The following is a 20,518-nucleotide window of genomic DNA, read 5'->3' as shown; positions in this document are numbered from 1 at the left end:
TCTGTATGGCATACATTTTTTTCCGGCTCCATTGTAACAATGCCTAACCTTGTCTGCAAAACGGACAAAACTAGGACATGTTCTATTTTTTTCGCGGGGTCTACGGAACAGACATACGGATGTGGATTAAAATAAATGGGTCCTCATCCAAACCACAAAAAAAAAATGTACTGGAGACATAAACAAATATGTTTGTGTGAATGTAACCTTAAAAAAAGTTTTTTATTACACAAAAGAAGTAAAGCATTAAAAACTAAAAAAACAACAACATGTATTTGGTATTGCTGTAATTGTACTGACCCAGAGAGTGAAGGGCACGGGTCACTTTTACAGCATAGAGAGAACACTGTAAAATCAAAACTCCCCACAAAAATTCCAGCTCCCCACTACATCGTGTGCAATATTACATGCTGCCATTAAACTTGTCCCGCAAAAAACGAGTCCTATGTAAACGGGGGAAAAACCATGTTATGGCTCTGAGAAGGCAGGGAGAGAAAAAAAGAAGACTCAAAAACTCGCCAGGTTAGGAAAGGGTTAATGGGTTTGTCCACATTATTTGCGTCGTGTATTTGAATAAGAAACTGGACGAACAAGAAAGCAGCTTCAGCCCTAAATAAGAAACTGGACGGGAACGAAACCGACTTGAGCGGAGTCAGTGTTTCCAGTGGAGGCGGCGCAGCCCTCCCTCAGCAGTGTCATGTCCGCGCTCCTTCTTCTGGGCGGGACCGTCTCCTCCTCACAGACTTCCTACTGCCGAGTCCTAGCTGGAGACGGTCACTGGAGCTGCGCGGTGTCTGTAGGTAAGTGGCCATGACCGGGACTTACTATCTGCTGATCCACAGGGCGCTGGCACTATGGCTGCCCCCCAGCAGGGCACCGGCAGGTCCTGGCTGTGAGACTGGCTCTGCCCTCTTCTAGCAGCCCAGCTCCTTACAACTCGCGGAAGGCCATAGACACAGCTACCATATGAGGTCACAGGAGCCAGGCAGAAACAGAGAAACCTGCAGGTCCGTGGCTGGTGACAAGCAGTGGCCAGGGTCCCTAAAGCTGGCATATGACGGGCAGTGGCCGGGGTCCCTAAAGCTGGCATATGACGGGCAGTGGCCGGGGTCCCTATAGCTGGCATATGACGGGCAGTGGCCGGGGTCCCTAAAGCTGGCATATGACAGGCAGTGGCCGGGGTCCATAAAGCTAGCATATGACGGGCAGTGGCCTTGAAGCTGGCATATGACGGGCAGTGGCCAGGGTCCTTGAAGTTGGCATATGACAGGCAGTGGCCAGGGTCTATAAAGCTGGCATATGACGGGCAGTGGTCAGGGTGTGTATGTGGACTCCTCTCCAGACCTTCTGATTAGCTGAGGCATCCTCACCCTGAGGTGCACCCAGTCCTCCAGCATACGGATATATACATAAGGTATTGCTCACACCCTTATGCTTTTACCTCTTGACATCGTACCCTGTGTACTAATATAGTGCACCCCCCATTGTCTACTATAGCACTCCATGGCCACTCCATCAATGAGGACTGAGAGATACCGGCAGCACCGACCACGCGCGTTCACGGGTGTTGTGCCTACGTACGCACATTCTACACATTCTTTTAAATACATACTACCCTATGAGCGCCTTGCCCTCTTTTGCCACCCTTATACTTTTAGGATTAGTGTCTTTAATATCCCAAAAGCTATATGGCAAACGGATGGCGGTTGTCAGTTGTGGCCCCTCCAGCTGACAGTCGCCTGCCAATATGTGTAGAACATGGTGTGCTATGTGTGCGCGGTATCTATGTCCCTTCAAGTGTACGTCAGCGCCTACATTAGTGACTGGTTCATGTACAGCAGTAATGTACGCGGGAACAATGGCGACCTGACCGCCCTGCGCCAATAATGGGATAATTCCAGTTATAGAAGTATTATGGGAACATATAATGTATATACAGTAAATATTTGGGTCTATATATAATGTATGTACAGTAAATATTTTTGGAATGCGTTTAATGTACATACGGTAAGTATTTTAGGAATGTACATAGGTCTAGTTCATTGAGGGGTCTACATGGCTGAACTTTTTCCTGAACATGAGGTTGCGGAGCCTTTAAGGAACAGTCAGAAGATGTTTCTCACAGCCATAGATTTGGCACATTTGGAAGAAATGAGACGCTTTTCTCTGGCTCCTGCGCGAGGCTGAGGCACGCCATTAGTATACGTAGTGCATGTTATGCTTTGAGAAATCCATGCCCCTTTTTCTAGACACTTAAATAAATGGGTGTAACACATAATGGGGGAGATTTATCCAAACTGATGCAAAGGAAAACTGGCTTAGGCTACTTTCACACTAGCGTTTTAGTTTTCCGGTATTGAGATCCGTCATTGGGGCTTAATATTGGAGAAAAAAAAACGCTTCGGTTTTGTCCCCATTCATTGTCAACGGGGAAAAAACTGAACATAACTGAATGCTCCAAAATGCATTCCGTTCCGTTTAGTTGCGTTCTCATACCGGAGAGCAAACCGCAACCTGTTGTAGTTTGCTTTCTGTCCTTGGATGCGGAGCAAGATGGCATGACCCCCAATGCAAGTCAATGGGGACGGATCCGTTTTCATTGACTTTCAATGGAGTTCATGACGGATCCGTCTTGGCTATGTTAAAGATAATACAACCGGATCCGTTCATAACGGATGCAGACGGTTGTGTTATCAGTAACGGAAGCGTTTTTACTGAACCCTGCCGTATCCAGTAAAAATGCTAGTGTGAAAGTAGCCTAAGTTGTTCATAGCAACCAATCAAATTCCACATTTCATGTCTCAGAACTCCTATGGAAAATGAAAGGTGGAATCTATTTGGTTGCTATGGGCAACACAGCCAGTCTTCCTTTGCATCCGTTTTGATAAATCTAGCTCAATACATTTGACATACGGCATTTGCACCAGTTTTTCGGGCGAATTCTGGAGCCCTGTCCTTGGTAAATCTGTGTTTTGTTCTGTTCTACCAGTTTCCGCAGGATGTTACATTTCCATTACCAGCCAGGCGACACAGTTTATACTCCACATACGTTAAAGGGGTTGTCTCACTTCAGCAGATGGCATTTATCTTGTAGAGGAAATTAAAGGGGTTGTCCAAGTTATTTTTATTGATGACCTATCCTCGGACCCCCGCCGATCAGCTGGTTGAAGAAAAGGCTGTGCACCGTGCCAGCGCTGCCTTCTGTTCACTGTTTACCTGCTCGCCATTGACACCGCAGTGTTAATTACAAGAAGCCGTCCCATTCACTTCTGTGAGACGGCTCCTTCTTATTCAAGTGTATATGAACAGGACGTCCCATAGAAGTGAATGGGATGACATCTTGTAATTCCACCTGCTCAACGCTGTGATGCTGATGGCGAGCAGGTAAACTATGAAGGGAAGGCTGCTCAACCAGCTGATCAGTGGGGGTGTCGGACCCCCGCCGATCTGATATTGATGACCTATCCTGAGGATAGGTCATCAATAAAAATAACTTGGAAAATCCCTTTAATTCAAGGCACTTACTAATGTAGTGTGATTGTACATATTGCTTCCTTTCCTGGCTGGATTCATTTTCCATCACATTATACACTACTAGTTTCCATGGTTATGACCACCATGCAATCCAACAGTGTTGTTTGTGCTTGCACACTATAGAAAAAAGCATTGGCCTCTCTGTCTGCGTGTACGTTACACATCAGGGGATAACTTTTAATCATGGCACACTCCTTTATGCTGGCCGGCCGATCATCTAATGTGTATGGAGAGCCTCTCTCACTGATAGCAGATTTTGGGGGAGATAAGGATGGGATAAATGTCCGGACAGAATAACCCCTTTGATTCTGGGTTCACATCTGCAGTTTTGTCTCTGGCAGTCTGTTCCAGACTGCCGGAGTTTACTGTATCCAGCGTAGCCGGGTGCCCATTCACTGTAATAAGATCCATCTGCGGTCCGGCCACCTACCGGCATATATGTAGCACTTTTTGTCCGGCCAAGGGCCGACATGTACGCCAGTCTGTTCCCCAATCAGAAGAGACTGCCAGAATTAAGAACGCTGATACGAACCCAGCCCGAGCTGAGCAAACCTTCATCAGCCATAGTTTATCACTGAAATGTACAATGTACTCTAAATAGGGCTGGGAATAAATGCAGCGATCAGAACGTCACCTGCTCCTCCGCCATTCGGATCACTCTCATGTCTGGAGCAAGTCTTTTGAGACTGTAGAGATGTAAACAACCTTTTTACGTTCTGCCGGTCAGATGAACTGCCCATACATGTTATAGTAGTCTAAGGCAATCTGTCAGGCAGTTTTACTAATGTTGTTCCTTGCGTTACCTGTTTTCGCTGCAGCTGGCAGTGCACAGGTTAATACTGTGCCGCCGTCTTTTTCTTGCTTCTAATGCAGATGGTGTGTTTCCAGAGCCAGGAGCTTAAAAGGGTGGCATTGTGACCTCACGGGAGGAAAGTAGTACTTCAGCCAAAAGGTATTTTTTAATGTACCTTTTTGTGCAATCCCTAAATATAGCACGGCGGGCTAGGTCCTGACAGAGGCGGCATTATTCTAGTTCCTGATGGCTATTTTCCTGTGGTGTACTGGCCAGGTGACTGCACATAGCTGAAGGGGTTGGTGGGGTCCAGTTATCACAGGCATGGAGCTGCCTTCATACTGCAGGATGTCCTCATTGTACAATGTGTTACACAATCCTTTTCTATCGTGCAATAATTCTAACTGTGACGTATGAGGACCATAGGTAGTCCTGAGAGATCTGAAATGACGTATGAGGACCATAGGTAGTCCTGGGAGATCTGAAATAACCGTAGAAAGTAAGACCTATATAGTCGGTATATAAAGGGAGCTGGAATTGAGAAGCGGAGAGCAGGTGAGTATGCTTTAGTCAACAGGTGCAGCAGGCTTAGGTTTACAGTAAAAAAAAGTCCTAAACTGAACAACACCTTTAAGATATGGTGCAACAGTTCCCAGCACACATCGGCCCAGATTTACTAATGTATTTGCGCCAAATATCTCTCTTAAAAAATGACTCAAACTGGATCAAGGTTTGTTCACTTTTTTTTCCAAGACGCGTTGACCTGAGATAAACGTGGTGCAGGTCTACGCAGCCTGTCTAAGCTTATGCCACCTATAGGGTTAGTAAATCTGGGCCATTGTGCTCCAAGTGTTTGGGGCATAGGAAGATTATACAGTGTTAATGGTTCTTACCGGAATAATCAGAATCAAAACGGCTTCTTCTAATGGCCTTGGACCTGTAAAGCTGGTGGGGGATCAGGTAAGTATGATTGCCTCTGTATGGTTTGTTCGCCCTGGGGGTCTGTAAAATGTCACCAGGGGCGTACCTTTAATGTGACTCGCTAACCATCTGACTTGCCTTCTCAAGCACACTTGGCAATTTTATAGTGTTTATTATATTTTTTTTTTTCTGTAGTTAGAGGAAGCCATAGTACCTGTTGGAAACCCTTACAAATATGGTGAAAACTACAAACTTTAATAAAGAAGCACTATAACAAAAATGTTAATCTCTAGCTTATTAGAAAGATACATAATGTAAATTGCAGTGAAGGGACTAACACAGTCAGTGTTTGATCAGTGATTTCCGTCAGTGATTTTGAGCCAAAACCAGGACTGGAGCCTCCACAGAGATACAATATAATGGAAAGATCTGCACCTGTTCTGTGTTTAGAGCCGCACCTGGTTTTGGCTCAAAATCACTGATGGAAATCACTGACCAAACACTGACTGTGTGAATGAGGCATTACTGGTGGCTGTAGTTGTGAGTTATCCACTCCCTTCTGATCATCAGCTGTATGTGATCAACACTCTGACTCTCCAAATGATACAACGCCTTATATGTGGACAGGAAGTCGGGTATAGATGTACAGTTGTGGCCAAAAGTTTTGAGAATTACATAAATATTGGAATCTAAAATCTATCCGATCTAAAAGCAGTTTAGCAGCAAACTTTGTGAAAACTAATATTTGTGTCATTCTCAAAACTTTTTGCCATGACTGTACACTTTGTGGCCAAAAGTATGAGACCTGACCATCACACCTACATGATCTAGTTGGACTTCTAGGTGGCTTCCTTTTGCAGCCTTAACAGCTTCCACTCTTCTAGGAAGGCTTTACACAACATTTTGGAGTGTGTCTGTGGGATTTTTTTCCAATTACCACAAAAGAGCATTTGTGAGGTCAGACACTGATGTTTAATGAGAAGGTCTTGCCTCGCCTAAACTATTGCCACAAAGTTGGAGAAACAGAGAGCGTGATCTATATGTGAAGATTATAGACCCTCTTTAAAAACCTCAAGGAAGTGGCTTGTGGTTTTGTGATCTCTATGTTTTAAGGCTTTAAAGGGGAACTAACACAAAGAACCACCAACAAAACTTAACATAATCTCCTTATGTGTCTTTGTCAGTTGGTCTTGTTTTGTCAGATATCACAATTGCAGACCATGAAAAATAAACTAGAAAAGCAGTGCTGCATTGTTCTGTGAAGCTGCAGCCATATCTTATGCCCCCTGATTCTAGTGTATGTAAGGCAGGAAGTGTCGGAGAAGGAGGGCTGGTGTTACAGTCCCTCCAGTGACAGAGGTTAGAAGATCTGAGAGACTGGCTGCACGTTAGGTTATCTGACAGCCTAATTGTTTTCACTTGTTGCAGTGTTGTTGTTCGTAATGACCACACCTTTTGTCTCAGGTGTAGTTGTGGTCATTACTGCTCCTCTATTTAGTGTGGACTCGCACTTTATACCATGTGTTTGATATTCTCTGCCTGGATTTGGAAGAGCTGGTGTGTGGTTCTCATCCGAGTTCCTGCTCATCCATTTTCTATTGAAGATAAGTGTACTTCTCTTGGTATTTTGTTGCTCCCATTTGCTTGTTGTTTACTAGGCCTCAGGGAGACGCTGGTTTGTTCATCTGGGAAGTAACCAGTAGTCTCAGACCATGTCACTAATCCTAGTGCTTTTCAGGATTACTAGGGCCTAGGTTTCCGGTGTATGAATATTCCCACCTTCAGGATCTATTCATACTGACAGGAGTCAGTACTAGGTTTAGGGTTTCCTCAGGTGGTCACCATTTCCCTTTCCCTAGCCTTGAGGCCTAGTTCCTGGTCATTTTCCTTCTGTTGTCATTCTGGTGTTCCTGGTGTGGTCATTTTGTTGGAAGGGATCTTCTAGTAGGATTTGGTTACAACCCTGTGGAAATGTAATAGACTACATAATACTTTGCTTTTGCCTGTGAGCAGATATTGGGAAAAATTTACTAAGCATAATATGCCAGAATCCTGGCACACATTGCTCCAAAAATGGAGTATATGCATGCTTTTGTCACCTCTTGTGGCAAGTCTTTTAATAAATATTTTTATTCCCCATCTTTTTATCATTCCCTGTGATGCTACTTTGTTCTTTTTCACTGATGCCGGCGCATACAGCAGGGGTCCGGCTATCAGTGACTGCCGGACCCCTGCCACTGATCGGGTGGGCGCAGCTCCTGCACCCGCCCGATCAGCCCACCGTACATGTATGGCGTTGGTCCTTGAGTCACTTCCACCAGAGCTGTACATGTATGGCAGAGGTCCTTATGGGGTTAATCTTATTGACCAGATTCAACCATATACACACGCTAGGAGTATTTTGTGAAAACCAACCCCGTGTTATTAAAAACCTTGCCAAAAGGAGTATTTTAATCAAAAGAGTCCTTTTATACTTATCACTATTATTTTCAGAAAAATCTACCAGAATCCGAAATGGAATTACTATTTTCTATTTCTGCGTAATAAGTTTATCTATTGCCTCCCAGTATTCTGTTAAAACATGTGCAAAAATTCAGCCCCAGGTAAATCACATCGTGGACAATTAGACATTCCTCTCAACCCACATTTATTAAGCCTTACTGGTGTGACATGTAGTCTATGTATAATATTAAATTGAACCAAAAAATGATTAAAATTGTGTGACACTACTCTTAAAGAGGACCTTTCATCAGTCCAAACATTGTGAACGAAGTATCATGACATATACAGCGGCGCCCAGGGATCTCATTGCACTTACTATTATCCCTGGACGCCGCTCCGTTCTCCCGTTTATGTCCTCCGGTATGTTCTGGGACTTGGTTATAGTAGGCGGAGACTTAGGACTCTTGGTTATAGTAGGCGGAGTCTGCCCTTGTTCTGGCCAATTGCATCGCAGAGCTCACAGCCTGGGAGAAAAAAAACTCCCAGGCTGTGAGCTGTGCGCTGCGATTGGCCAGCGCTACAGCCTAGGAGAAGGAGACGCCCAGCAGAACAAGGGCAGTCTCCGCCTACTATAACCAAGTGACCGAACATACCGGAGGGCATAGCGGGAGAACGGAGCGGCACCCAGGGATAATAGTAAGTGCAGTGAGATCCCTGGGCGCCACTGTATATGTCATGGTACTTAGTTCACAATGTTTGGACCGATGAAAGGTCCTCTTTAAGTTAGTCATTATTTTTCCCCAGTCATCTGGCTGAATCCTTAAAACAGATCCCCAAACCATTTGTCCAGGGGAACGTAAATCATTAAATAGTGCATAAAGAAACAATTTATAAAATTATGAAATTTTAAACTTCTGCCCCGAATTTCCCATCAAATCATTCAAAAGTGTAGAAGTGTCTATCCGTAACAAAAATTTCCCCTTTACACTACACAGTGCTGAACGTAACTGTAAATATCTAAGCCACGATAAATCAATTATATGCGGTCTTCGTGCCAACTCCAGAAAAGGAAGTATATCTCCATTATCCACCACTTGTGCAACATACAGAATATTGTTTTTTGCCAGTACTTATCTTCAGCTAGATCATCCAACTCCTGTAAATAATAATTACACCACAGGGGTATACAATGGAGAGATTCCCTTATTTCCAACCAATCTCTAACAATGCCCCACATCTTAGTAAATAAGAAAGATCTTTTCCTTTGCCAACCTTCTCCCTTTCTTACTTCTGCGCTACAGTTTATTAGGCTACAGTTAGGACTCAGTCATAGTTGGCCAAGTGCTCATTTGGGCAACAACTTGGCAAAGTGTGAATGTGATATCAATAGCGAGAGGAGAGGAAGCCGATGCCATGTAGCTCTGACGGGTGTCTGATCTCCTTTGAGAACTAAGGACTGGATATGTTGAAATTCAGCACACCCAACTGTTCCTCCCAACATCTGACTCCTACACACTTTATATGGTCTGCTAGTCCTGCCAAATTAATTTGCTTCAGCCAATATTAATCTAAAGTCTATTGCCACCTTAAGAAGGTGTAGTGCTGTCCTATTCTTTTCTTAAAAATAGACTGAAACCCGACAGATATATTGTAAGTCTGTAGGATCCATAATTGGCCATGATGCTAATGTGAACAAAGCTTTATGGCTGTATAACACTGGCAGATGAGACTGACGATTGTCGGGAGGAAAGCGTTACTTCCCGACTATTGCCTGCTTGTGAGTAAAAGAGAGTGCTGCAATTGCATGCAGCGCTCTCCTCCTCAGTATGGGGAGGGGTGATCACTAATGCCATCGTTCATCCCCATACAGAACCATTATTTGCCGGCAGCAAAGTGTGATTAGATGGCTTGATCTGCCCCTGGCAAACTATCGTTTTTGTGACTACATCAAAGATGCAGTTTCCCAATGAACAAGCGCTTTGCTCCTTCATCAGGTAATCGTGGCACCTTTACTGAGTCAGATCATCTCTAACGAGCGTTCCTAAAATTGCTGGTTAGTGATCTGGCGATAAAGGGGGGTTTTGCTTATTGGGAATTGGAGATTTATTTCAATCTCCATCTCCCTTCCCTTCTAATACTGTTCCTAAGCTGTTGCCTTTTTTTTCCTATATAGCCCACTTAATTCTGTGTATTTTATACACCCCAGGAGTAACATAAAACCCTCACAGATACTTATGTATATAAATAGTTTACTGATAACATAAAGATGACAAAGCAATGGACATTACATAAAGATACAGACACTACAAATAACACAACAATCTCCTCCACAGTATGAGTGATCGCTAATGCCATTGCATTCCACTGACGAGCAGGCGCTTGCTGGGAAGAAACAGTTCCGTTCTGACAGTTGCCTGCTGAGTTGTCCCATCTAAAGGGACTTTTAGACAGAGCGATGTGCTGCTGGCAAACAATGATTTGGCGTTTGGCTTGTTCATCAGGTAATCGTGGCATCTACACACCGGCAGATAATTGCTAATGAGTGTTTGCAGTGATAAGCTCAGCCAGTGGAAAGGGGGCCCTCAGTGTCTCTGGGTTCAGGCAGGGCATGTAGTGTAGTGCTGGTTACTAGGCAGGCAGTCCTGAAGTGTTTGCTAGGATTGTGTGGGTGGGACTGCAGCGGATCTGGCAGCTGCTGGAGCTATTTTCATAGCAGACACTCCCTGGGTGAACAGGCTCCAGGTCCTGTTCAATACACCCTTCTCTATCTGTAACGTGCACTGTCAGAAACCTCTCCAGGAAGCTCTGCCCAATGCTCCCTACATACAGCAGACATTGCTCATTTTCTGCACTGTTACTCCTTCCCGATGTGCACATGGCCCAGGACACAATTATGCAGCTTTCATAATCTACTTCCCATAAGCAGTAACTGTGACCTCGTGTATTACCGGCGCAGGCATTTCAGGTGACACTCGATTGCAAAAATATTTTCTCATATGTTGTAAAATGTCTCTGTGCAGTATAAAGGGATCTGGTTGATGGAAGTGATCAGTCTAATCCTCTGGCTGACGGGCGTGTAAATGTGCCTAACTGACCTTACTGCCTGGGGCGGCTTCTCTCAGATAGCCTTCACATATGATGCCCACTAATTCCCCATGCCAAGCCTGATGCAAGGACCCATGGGCTCTCCTCTGTGCTGTGTGTAGCAGGGAACCCAAGGATTACTTAGAGATAATCTGTAATTAGTTGTGTTGCTTTGTGTACACTGCCCTGAGATATCATGTGAAAATGAGCAAACAATAATACTTGCATTTATGTTGTGTATTGTACATCAGGTGGCAGGTGAGAACTGGAGTTGTCGCTGTGTTAGGCTACTTTCACACTTGCGTTCAGAGCGGATCCATCTGGTATCTGCACAGACGGATCCGCTCATATAATGCAGACGGTGGATCCGTTCAGAACGGATCCGTCTGCATTATATTGTAAAAAAAATTCTAAGCGTCAAAGTAGCCTCAGACGGATCCGTCCAGACTTTACATTGAAAGTCAATGGAGGACGGATCCGTTTGAAAATTGAGCCATAGTGTGTCATCTTCAAACGGATCCGTCCCCATTGACTTACATTGTAAGTCTGGACGGATCTGCTTGCCTCGGCACGGCCAGGCGGACACCCGAACGCTGCAAGCAGCGTTCAGGTGTCCGCTTGCTGAGCGGAGCGAAGGCTGAATGCTGCCAGACTGATGCATTCTGAGCGGATCCGCGTCCACTCAGAATGCATTAGTGCTGGACGGATGCGTTCGGGGCCGCTTGTGAGCCCTTTCAAACGGAGCTCACAAGCGGACACCCGAACGCTAGTGTGAAAGTAGCCTTAGTTCCTTTAAACTTGTTTTCTTATACTTTTTGCCATTTACTCCCTCCACACTATTTCCATGGCCATGTTCTCCTGCAGTACATGAGCAGAAATGATATGATTTCCACCAACTCTTCTAGGATGGAGATGACCATGCTGGAGGTAGTCAAGAGCGTGGACCTAGTTTGTTGCTAACCATCTGCTCTTCCTTAGGGTGTAAACCAGGTCAAACTATGGCAAATGGATGATATGACTTGCGCGGTATGCGAAGGAAGGCGGGTCACAATCATCCTGTATTTTGCAAAAAGGGATGGAAGGATTGGTCAACCTTGGATTTTAACACCTTGGATTTTAACATGACTGATCCTAGTTTGTTAGGGAGATCTGGCCTATAAGCATGCATACTCGGCTAATCTCAGTTTATAGGGTAGTCTGAGGCATTTTGGTTGAATGAGATTTTGGCTCTCTTGTGTTATGTGAATCTCCAGCTTTAAATAGTAAATATCATCATGGATGGTACGTTTGCATCCTTGTCACCTGAAGATGTTATCCTATGTAAAAGCCACATATTACAGGGGACAGGTCTGTTCTCAAATTGGCCGAAACTGCACAAAATATTGTGATGGTGGGCAAATAATTAGGAGGCTGGTGTAATCATGAGTGTAACGCTATTCCTGCCCTCCTCACAGTGATAACCATATATGCCTATGGTAGCTGTCAACCACCACAGAATAACTTGGGGAAACCCTCCTATGTCTGCATTATGTATGGCAGCAGTGCAATAAATGCAATGGGCATTAATAATTGGCTTATTGCGTGTTTAATTACTCAATGTAAACTGAAATTAGGGGTGGGCGATATAGACGATATGCGATATAAACTATATAAATTTGGCCAACGATAGAGATTTTGTTTATATCACCATATCGCGGTAGAATATGGCATGCACCGCTCTCGGCACGCACCATGTTCTCATGAGACAGCACAGTGTCCCTCCCTCCCCACTGTGTGCGGCTGCTGCTGACGACCAATGAGAACAGACGAGGAGGGTAGGGACTGTGGCCACTCCGCCACCAATGAGAACAGAGTAGGTGGAGGAGGGGAGGGGCTGTGGCCACTGCACCACCAATGAATATAGTTAATATGCCTGAATACAAACGTAGTCTGCATGTGCTGGCCATATCCAATACCTGGCCTCTATTACTGCGCGCCGTGATCCCCCGAAATTAACCCCTCAGGTCCTGAGGGGTTAATTGCGGCGGATCATGTTGCACAGTAATAGAGGCCAGGTATGGGATATGGCCAGCACATGCAGGCTACGTTTGTATTCAGGGTGGCGCAGTGGCCACAGCCCCTCCCTTCTACTCCCCCTCTTCTAAGTATTATATTAATTGCAGCCCCCTCCCCCCCCCTCCACACGATTAAATCATTGGTGGCAGTGGCCCCAGGGTGGCAGCTTCTGATCGGAGCCCCAGCAGTGTAATCGTGGGGCTCTGTTCGGTTACCATGGCAGCCAGGAAGCTACCTCTGGCTGCCATAGTCGGCTCCCTGCTGCTGTGTGTACTATGCACAGGGCAGCAGGGAGAGTGTGAAGTCCTAGTCACCCTAATAGAGCTCTCTTAGGGTGAATAGGACAAGGGACCTAGCCCCTAAGGAGGCTATTGGTTATTAAATAAAAAGTAAAAAATAAAATGTTTAACCCCCCCCCCCCCCCCCCCCGAAATATAAAATATATAGCACATGCTTAAAATTATATCGCAATATAGATTTAAAGGGAACCTGTCACCAGTTTTATGGTGTCCTAACTAAGGGCAACATAAATGAGTGACTGATTCGCTTAGCAAAATGCTGGGTCACTTTCTTTAATTGACCCAGTCAATCTGCCAACATCTTGTATTGAAAAGCTCCAGCTCATAATGATGAGTCCTGAATATTCATGAGCTCCTGACTCTCCCCGCCCACCTGCTGCTGAATGACAGTTATTTCCCATATGAATCAGCAGCATGTGGGCAGGGGAGTGGCTATAGCTCTGAATTAAATATACGCTGGACTCAATGACATCACGCCGGACTCCAATCAGCTCATTAGCATGCGGCATGCGGAATCTTTGTGTGTATGTTATGAGGTAACCATCTATCAGACCAGTAAGTGAATACATCTAAGGTACTTTTAAGTAGTTAATGATTGTATATAATTAGTTAGATTATAATCAAATATCCACATGACAGGTTCCCTAAAAAGGCCGTATCGCCCACCCCTAACTGAAACCATACCTGTTGTTTCAAGGGACTTGTCATAGCATGCCTCGGTGTGTGTATATTAGGGAATATCCCTGTATCTGATCACTATATGACTTCAGCATTCGTCAGTTTTCTCTAAGGTAAAGCTAGGGCTACGTGTCGAGAACTGTCACGGCCAGGATCGCAGAGTAGCTGTGATTTCATAGAAATTAATGGGATTGCTGTGGCAGCCATGTTGTATTTCTTGCGATTGCTGTGGTGATCCCATGCATTTCTATGAGATCACCGCTATCAGCGATCCTGGCTGCGACCAATGTCACTGTGTAACCCTAGCCTAATAGTTGGAGACTAGCTATGATGTCTCTTGTTCACAGCACATGCAGACAACAGGAGATCTTGCTTGCCTTATGTTTATGTGGCACACCCTCATAATGTCACGACCATGGTTGTGGTTGTGACTCCTTGGTTCGCATGCTGTTGTCAGCGGTTTATTTTATGTTGTCTTCCACAGGTGTGGGCTCTGTATCTTGCCTCACGTGTGGTTGCTGCTGGCAACATAAGGTGGTTGGAAGTGGAGCGGCCTGAGTGGTTGCTAGGCGCTCGTCATGGCATGTGGTTGCCTCAGGCAACGTGTGGTTTAAGTGGCTTCACTTTTTATGTTTGGTGTGAGGAAGTTTGTGTGTACACTTCCCCTTTAAGTGACACCTGGTTTGGTGATGGAAGGGTTAACTCCTTTCCCAGTGTGTGTGTGTGTGTGTGTGTGTGTGTGTGTGTGTGGCCGCTTGGGCTATTTAGCTTCCTGCTGGATGGCAGAAGCTGAGGGGTACTTCAGCCATGTGGTTTTGCAGGAGTCATCCTCCTGGTTCATATACCATCCTTCCAGTAAGGTCCACCCTTGCGGTCATAAAACAGAATGTCTATTGTTAAGTTGATGTTTTATGTCCGTGTTATTTATTGCAGCTATGGATGTACTGGTTGCCTGTGTGTTTTGATGTGTGTGCTGTCTCCTTAGTGTTGGTGTGGACAGCGTATTTGACCACGGGTTCCAGTCAGCTAGGCTGTGGCAGGTTAGTGTGGAACTAGAGTAGTTCATCTGCCATATCCATATGTCTGTTTATATTCCCCTTCTCCTTGCAGCTTGGCCAGTGAGACTCCTGTTCGTCCGTGCCGAGGAGGAACAGGTCGTCTTAGGCTACTTTCACACTAGCGTTCATAGGTCTGTTCGTGAGCTCCGTTTGAAGGAGCTCACGAGCGGACCCGAACGCCTCCGTCCAGCCCTGATGCAGTCTGAATGGAGCGGATCCGCTCAGACTGCATCAGTCTGGCGGCGTTCAGCCTCCGCTCCGCTCGCCTCCGCACGGACAGGCGGACAGCTGAACGCTGCTTGCAGCGTTCAGCTGTCCGCCTGGCCGTGCGGAGGCGAGCGGATCCGTTCAGACTTACAATGTAAGTCAATGGGAACGGATCCGCTTGAAGATGTCACCATATGGCTCAATCTTCAAGCGGATCCGTCCCCCAATGACTTTACATTGAAAGTCTGAACGGATCCGCTCAGGCTACTTTCACACTTAGAATTTTTTCTAAGTTATTAATGCAGACGGATCCGTGCTGAACGGAGCCTCTGTCTGCATTAATATGATCGGATCCGTTCAGAACGGATCCGATCGAACGCTAGTGTGAAAGTAGCCTTACTCAGCTCCTAGCCCAGGGCTACCCTGAGGGCTAGTAGGGACTATAGGTTGCGGTCTATGAGCCCTCCTACCATCAGGGTTGGCTCATACGTTAGGAGTCATTTTAAATCACTAGTCAGCCGTCTAGTTGTCACTCTAAAATTAAGCAGCACTACAGTTGGGTCCAAATTGGACAGTCCATGAACTGGCGGTGCCAGCAGTGTTAGACCTTAGCCCAGCAGGCCCCTGATAATCAAGGATTTGGGAGAAATACCACAGCACTTGATGTCTTTAATGCAATTCCTAAGTTATTCACCAAGAATGAGACGTTTCGACTACAGTGAGACTCTACAAAATAACAATTCTATCACAACTGGGTAGGTATATAGAGGAGTGTTACTGAACAAACTATTTACCCTTAAAACGTCACTTTTAATAATGATGACTAAAAATATTCCCACATCAAAAAAATAATAATACATATATAATACAATTGTTGCAAAGGAGACAATTATCACAATATAGGGGTATACTGTTGTAGGCATCAGTTATTACCACAGGTGTGGTTACTCACAATACTTTGGACCTCCCTAGTGGGGGTACTTGAATGCCAGATGCTGCAGCGCTTTTCAGTGGATCTTTGAACCATCCATGGGGACACGGGAAACGACTGGAGCAAATCCGCTTGTAGGCAATGGGATACTATCCCTGTTGATCTATACTGTACTTGCCTAAAAACAGAGTAATCACCCCGAAAGGGGCGGCCCCACTTATCGGTTCATCAGGGGACCATTTCTGTAGGGTGACTGCTTGAAAAAAAATCATTGTAGTTGAAACATCGTATTTTTGGTGAATAAATTAGGAATTGCATTGAAGACATCGAGTACTGCGGTATTTCTCCCAAATCCGTAGTTATGAATCTAGGACTAGGTTTAGAAAATTTACTAGTCTCGCTCCAGCAGACAACTCCTCCTCGCTGCCCACACTCCATAGTGCAGTATGTAACCTTATCTATCAATCTCTCAAGAATAATTATATGTGAATGTATGGTAAATGGTAAGCACAGGTGGCAGACAGTAAGTGGAGAAACAGGCATTTTTCTGTGATAAGATATATTATAAAGTTTCTTATGTTCGTCATACTGATTTATGCAAAATGTATTAAAACTGCTGCTTCAGTTGAGCACCATTGCTACTCCGATTTACTGGCGATTGATCCATATATGCAGAATATTCCTTGTAAATAAATGTTTTTACACTGCATTTCCACCTCAGACATTTGTCTTAGGGCCCATTCAGACGGCCTTCGTGCTTTGCAGATCCGTAAAGCACGGATACCGGCCATGTGAGTTACGAAATTTGCGGACCGCACGTGGCCGCAACCATTGCCGCGATTGCGGGCAAAAATAGGACATATTCTATCTTTTCTGCGGAGCCGTCGTACGGAATAACTGATGCGGACAGCACACGGTGTGCTGTCCGCATCTTTTGAGGGCCCATAGAATTGAATGGGTCCGCAGACCTTTCACAAAATTGCGGAACGGGTGTGGATCTGTTCGTACGGCCATGTGAATGAGCCCTTATTCGCATGAGAGATGGCTGTGCATGTGGAGTTAGGGGAAGGTTGTCATTCTCAACATAGATGCAGGTCCAGACCCTCATCTGTCAGACATTTATGGCATATCCACAGGATTCTGAGTTTCAAATCCCAATTTTGGGGGTATTCACATGTGGCAGAACCATTATGTTGCAGAGATTTCAGTGAATGAATAGTCTGAAATCTGAGATTTCAGTGAATTGTCTGAATAGGGTTATTTTGGTGGCAGGTACAAAAAATTTGGTAAACCCCATTCAGAGTAAATTAATAGTCGCAGGAATTTCAGGAACAAACCTGCCGAATGTGAATTCAACTTAAGTGTAAGTACAGATTTTCGCTTCAGATCTCACTCCTTTTTATATATAAGGTGAAATCCTTATTAATAGGTGGCGAGATCCACAGCGAAGAATTACACCTTATGCGGAGCCGGCCTAAATGCATGCATATACAGCATTGACAGTTAACACACAACCTCTCATTTCAGGTGTAAACAATGAGTTATCCTGGTTATCCTCCAATGGGTGGCTTTCCCCCTATTCCTACAGGTAAGAAATCCAAACTTTTGTATACATACGGTCTGATTTATGTCAAATTACACTCTGACAAAAACATAACGACCAAGAAGGAGTTGATAGAATCGACTTAAACTTTCTATCTGTGAATGTAACGATGAAATAAGTGTTTAGAATATTAGTCAAAAGATACGTTTTTATTGGGGAAACCTGTACAATTGAAAGGAGGCTCTAGTACCCTGTTGGGCTGCCTCTAGCCTGGATACAAGGTGAGATACGGTTGGTCATAGAGGCATACAGGTTCTGTAAATATTGCAGCACATTTGCCTACAGATGTTGTAGCTGGGTCTGTCGAGCCTGCTAGTTGCCGAAGTTCGTGTCCTAGCTGGTCCCATAAATGCTTGATCGATGATAAATCTGGTGGCTGGGCAGGCCAAGGAAGGGTTGGAATAATCTGGTGGAGACATTCCTGGGAAACCTTTGCTGTATGTGGGCAAAAATTCATTTCTTTCTGCTGATTGCCTGGAAATGGCCTGGGCAGAGACAGGGGTGTGTAATGAATGTCCACCATCCAGATGGCACCATGAAACTATGGTAGCTGCTTGTCTGCCGATCAAATTAGCCTCTCTACTGGTGGTCTGTCTGGGCTGTCCAGAGCCTATTCACTGTGTGCGTGCCCTCATGTAACCACTGCTCCTAACAGCTAGGTCGGAACAGTCTAGAAGATAGTGGGTAGTTTACTGCTTCTTACAGTACAGTGATGTGCCCCCTCTCAAAGTCTGTCCACTGGGCATCATAAAGGCATGTCTAGCAGTCAACGATCTCTCACCAAGAGGTGCACTAACCAAAAGTGGCCTTGGAGAATCTTTTGATAGAGTAGTGGAGGAAAGCGTTTTATGCCATCTTGTGGCAAGACCCAGTGTCTAACCAGACCACACCTGTAATCATTTACTGAGACATATCTGTAGTCTGACATTACTATCTGGATGCACTATGTTGTTTGTCAGTGAGTGTAGTACTGCTGCGAGCTTTACTGTACCTGGCATGCATACATTTACCTACATTGATCCTTGACTCCCAAAAAGGTTCAGAATCATATTATATGATTTATTTATTTTTTTGTGTCTTTTATGTATTAACTTAAAACCTTTTATATTTTGTCTGTATCCTAAGGGGTTAATTTATGATTTATAGATTATTATTTTTTTTTGCCTTAGAATATTTGTGGTAAAATTTTAAGTTTGATTGTCATGGAACCAAAACAGTTAATTTTTTTTCTAAAATGTTGGCTTTTTTTTGTTTGTTTTTCTACTACAGGCAGTAACCTATGGGGTGCACCCAGTAACCAACCTCCCATTGGATTGGATATGCAGACAGGCTTCTCTCAGCAGTATAATCCACAGCAATATATGGTGAGTGCTGTCAGAAATGTAAAAATAATCTGCCTTTAAAGAAAACTGCCATTAGTGTAATTAAAGGGGTTGTATCACTTCAGCAAATGGCATTAATCATGTAGAGATAGTTATTACAAGGCACTTACTAATATATTGTGATTGTCCATATTGATTCTTTTGCTGGCAAGTTTAATTTTTCCATCACATTATATACTGCTCATTTCCATGGTTACACCTAGGATTGAGCGAATCGGGTTCAGATTGTTGTATCCGAACTCAATTAGTTTAAAAACTTGTTTAAGAATGTGGGCTCCGTCTTACTGTAAATGTATGTCCTCCGAGGAGGTCTTTCTGAAGTTTCTGCAAATATCATGAGACTTACTGCATTTTATTTCGTGTCAGATTACTGTGTCAAAACACTAAGCAGAACTTGGCTTTGTGCCTTATTAACAAAGCTGAGTTCAGCTTCGTATTTTGATACAGTAATTTATCGATAGAGGTGAGATTTGCAGAAACTTTGGAAACACCTCTGCGGAGGACATACAATCTACAGTATGGCAGAGCCCGTATTAACGTAGTTAACAGGTTTGGACACAGCAATTTGAACCCCATTCACTCCACCTTAGTTACGACCAACCTGCAATCCAGCAGCGGTGGCCCGTGCTTGCACATTATAGAAAAAATTGCTGGAGTATGTGCACTCCTATGGTCCCAGCCACCAGAGAGGCGGGCACTTTTTCCTGTAGTGTGCAAGCACGGCCACTGCTGATGGATTGCAGGGTGATAAAACCCCCGGGAAACGAGCAGTGTATAATCTGATGGAAAAATGAATCAAGCCAGCAAAGGAGGCAATATGGACAATCACATTAGTAAGTGCCTTGTAATAATTTTCTCTACATTAAAAATGCCTTTTTCTGAAGTGAGACAACCCCTTTAAAGGTTTTAAAATATAAAAATATTGGGGAGACATTTATGTTTTCTCCGCCGGTCTTAAAGGGGTTCCCCGGGCTTTTAATATTGATGACCTTTCCTCAGGATAGGTCATAAATATCAGATTGGCGGGCGTCCGACTTCGGGAATAGTGGCATGAGTGGGGAAAAGTCGCAGATTTTACCGCAAAATGCCATCAGAATGACCTTTGCAGACTGCAGTCTGCCATTTATCGCAACCTTTTATGGAACAGCATACAGGAGAACTGTTAGTAGCTAAAACTATTTGATGCAGTTCTGACAACAGGGAAAGAACTTATTTGGAAAGAACTTTGCTATGAATGCTTATTCCCAACAATAGGCTTTTATGAATGTACCACCAATTACCTGATGAACAAGCAAAACGCTCATTTATCGGGTGAATAAATTGCTGATGCAGCACATTAAATCATAATTTCTGGGCAGCAGTTCTTGTGTGAAGAACGATCGTCTGCCCAGAAATAGTGAATCTGTAGGAGAACAGGCGATAGCAGTAGCCATCTCTAGTCCCCACACTGCAGGTAATCCCTGCCCTTCATTGCCACTGACGAGCAGGCAATTATCTACAAGGAACGTTTCCTTCACGATAACTGCCTGCT

At 44.5% G+C, this 20,518-nt stretch overlaps 1 protein-coding gene across 1 annotated transcript in view; it reads left to right on the top strand.

The window, feature by feature from the left end:
* The first annotated feature begins 691 nt into the window (after positions 1-691).
* ANXA11 (annexin A11) overlaps positions 692-20,518 on the top strand; it is a 70,960-nt gene continuing 51,133 nt past the window's right edge. The window contains exons 1-3 of the mRNA XM_044296687.1: positions 692-800; positions 17,530-17,590; positions 18,875-18,969. Coding sequence (XP_044152622.1) covers positions 17,539-17,590; positions 18,875-18,969 — 147 coding nt within the window. The 5' untranslated portion in view covers positions 692-800; positions 17,530-17,538. The remainder of the gene's footprint in view (positions 801-17,529; positions 17,591-18,874; positions 18,970-20,518) is intronic.

Source organism: Bufo gargarizans, chromosome 6, assembly GCF_014858855.1.
Source record: "Bufo gargarizans isolate SCDJY-AF-19 chromosome 6, ASM1485885v1, whole genome shotgun sequence".
Lineage (NCBI taxonomy): Eukaryota > Metazoa > Chordata > Amphibia > Anura > Bufonidae > Bufo > Bufo gargarizans.
This window is presented reverse-complemented; position numbering and strand designations above follow the sequence as displayed.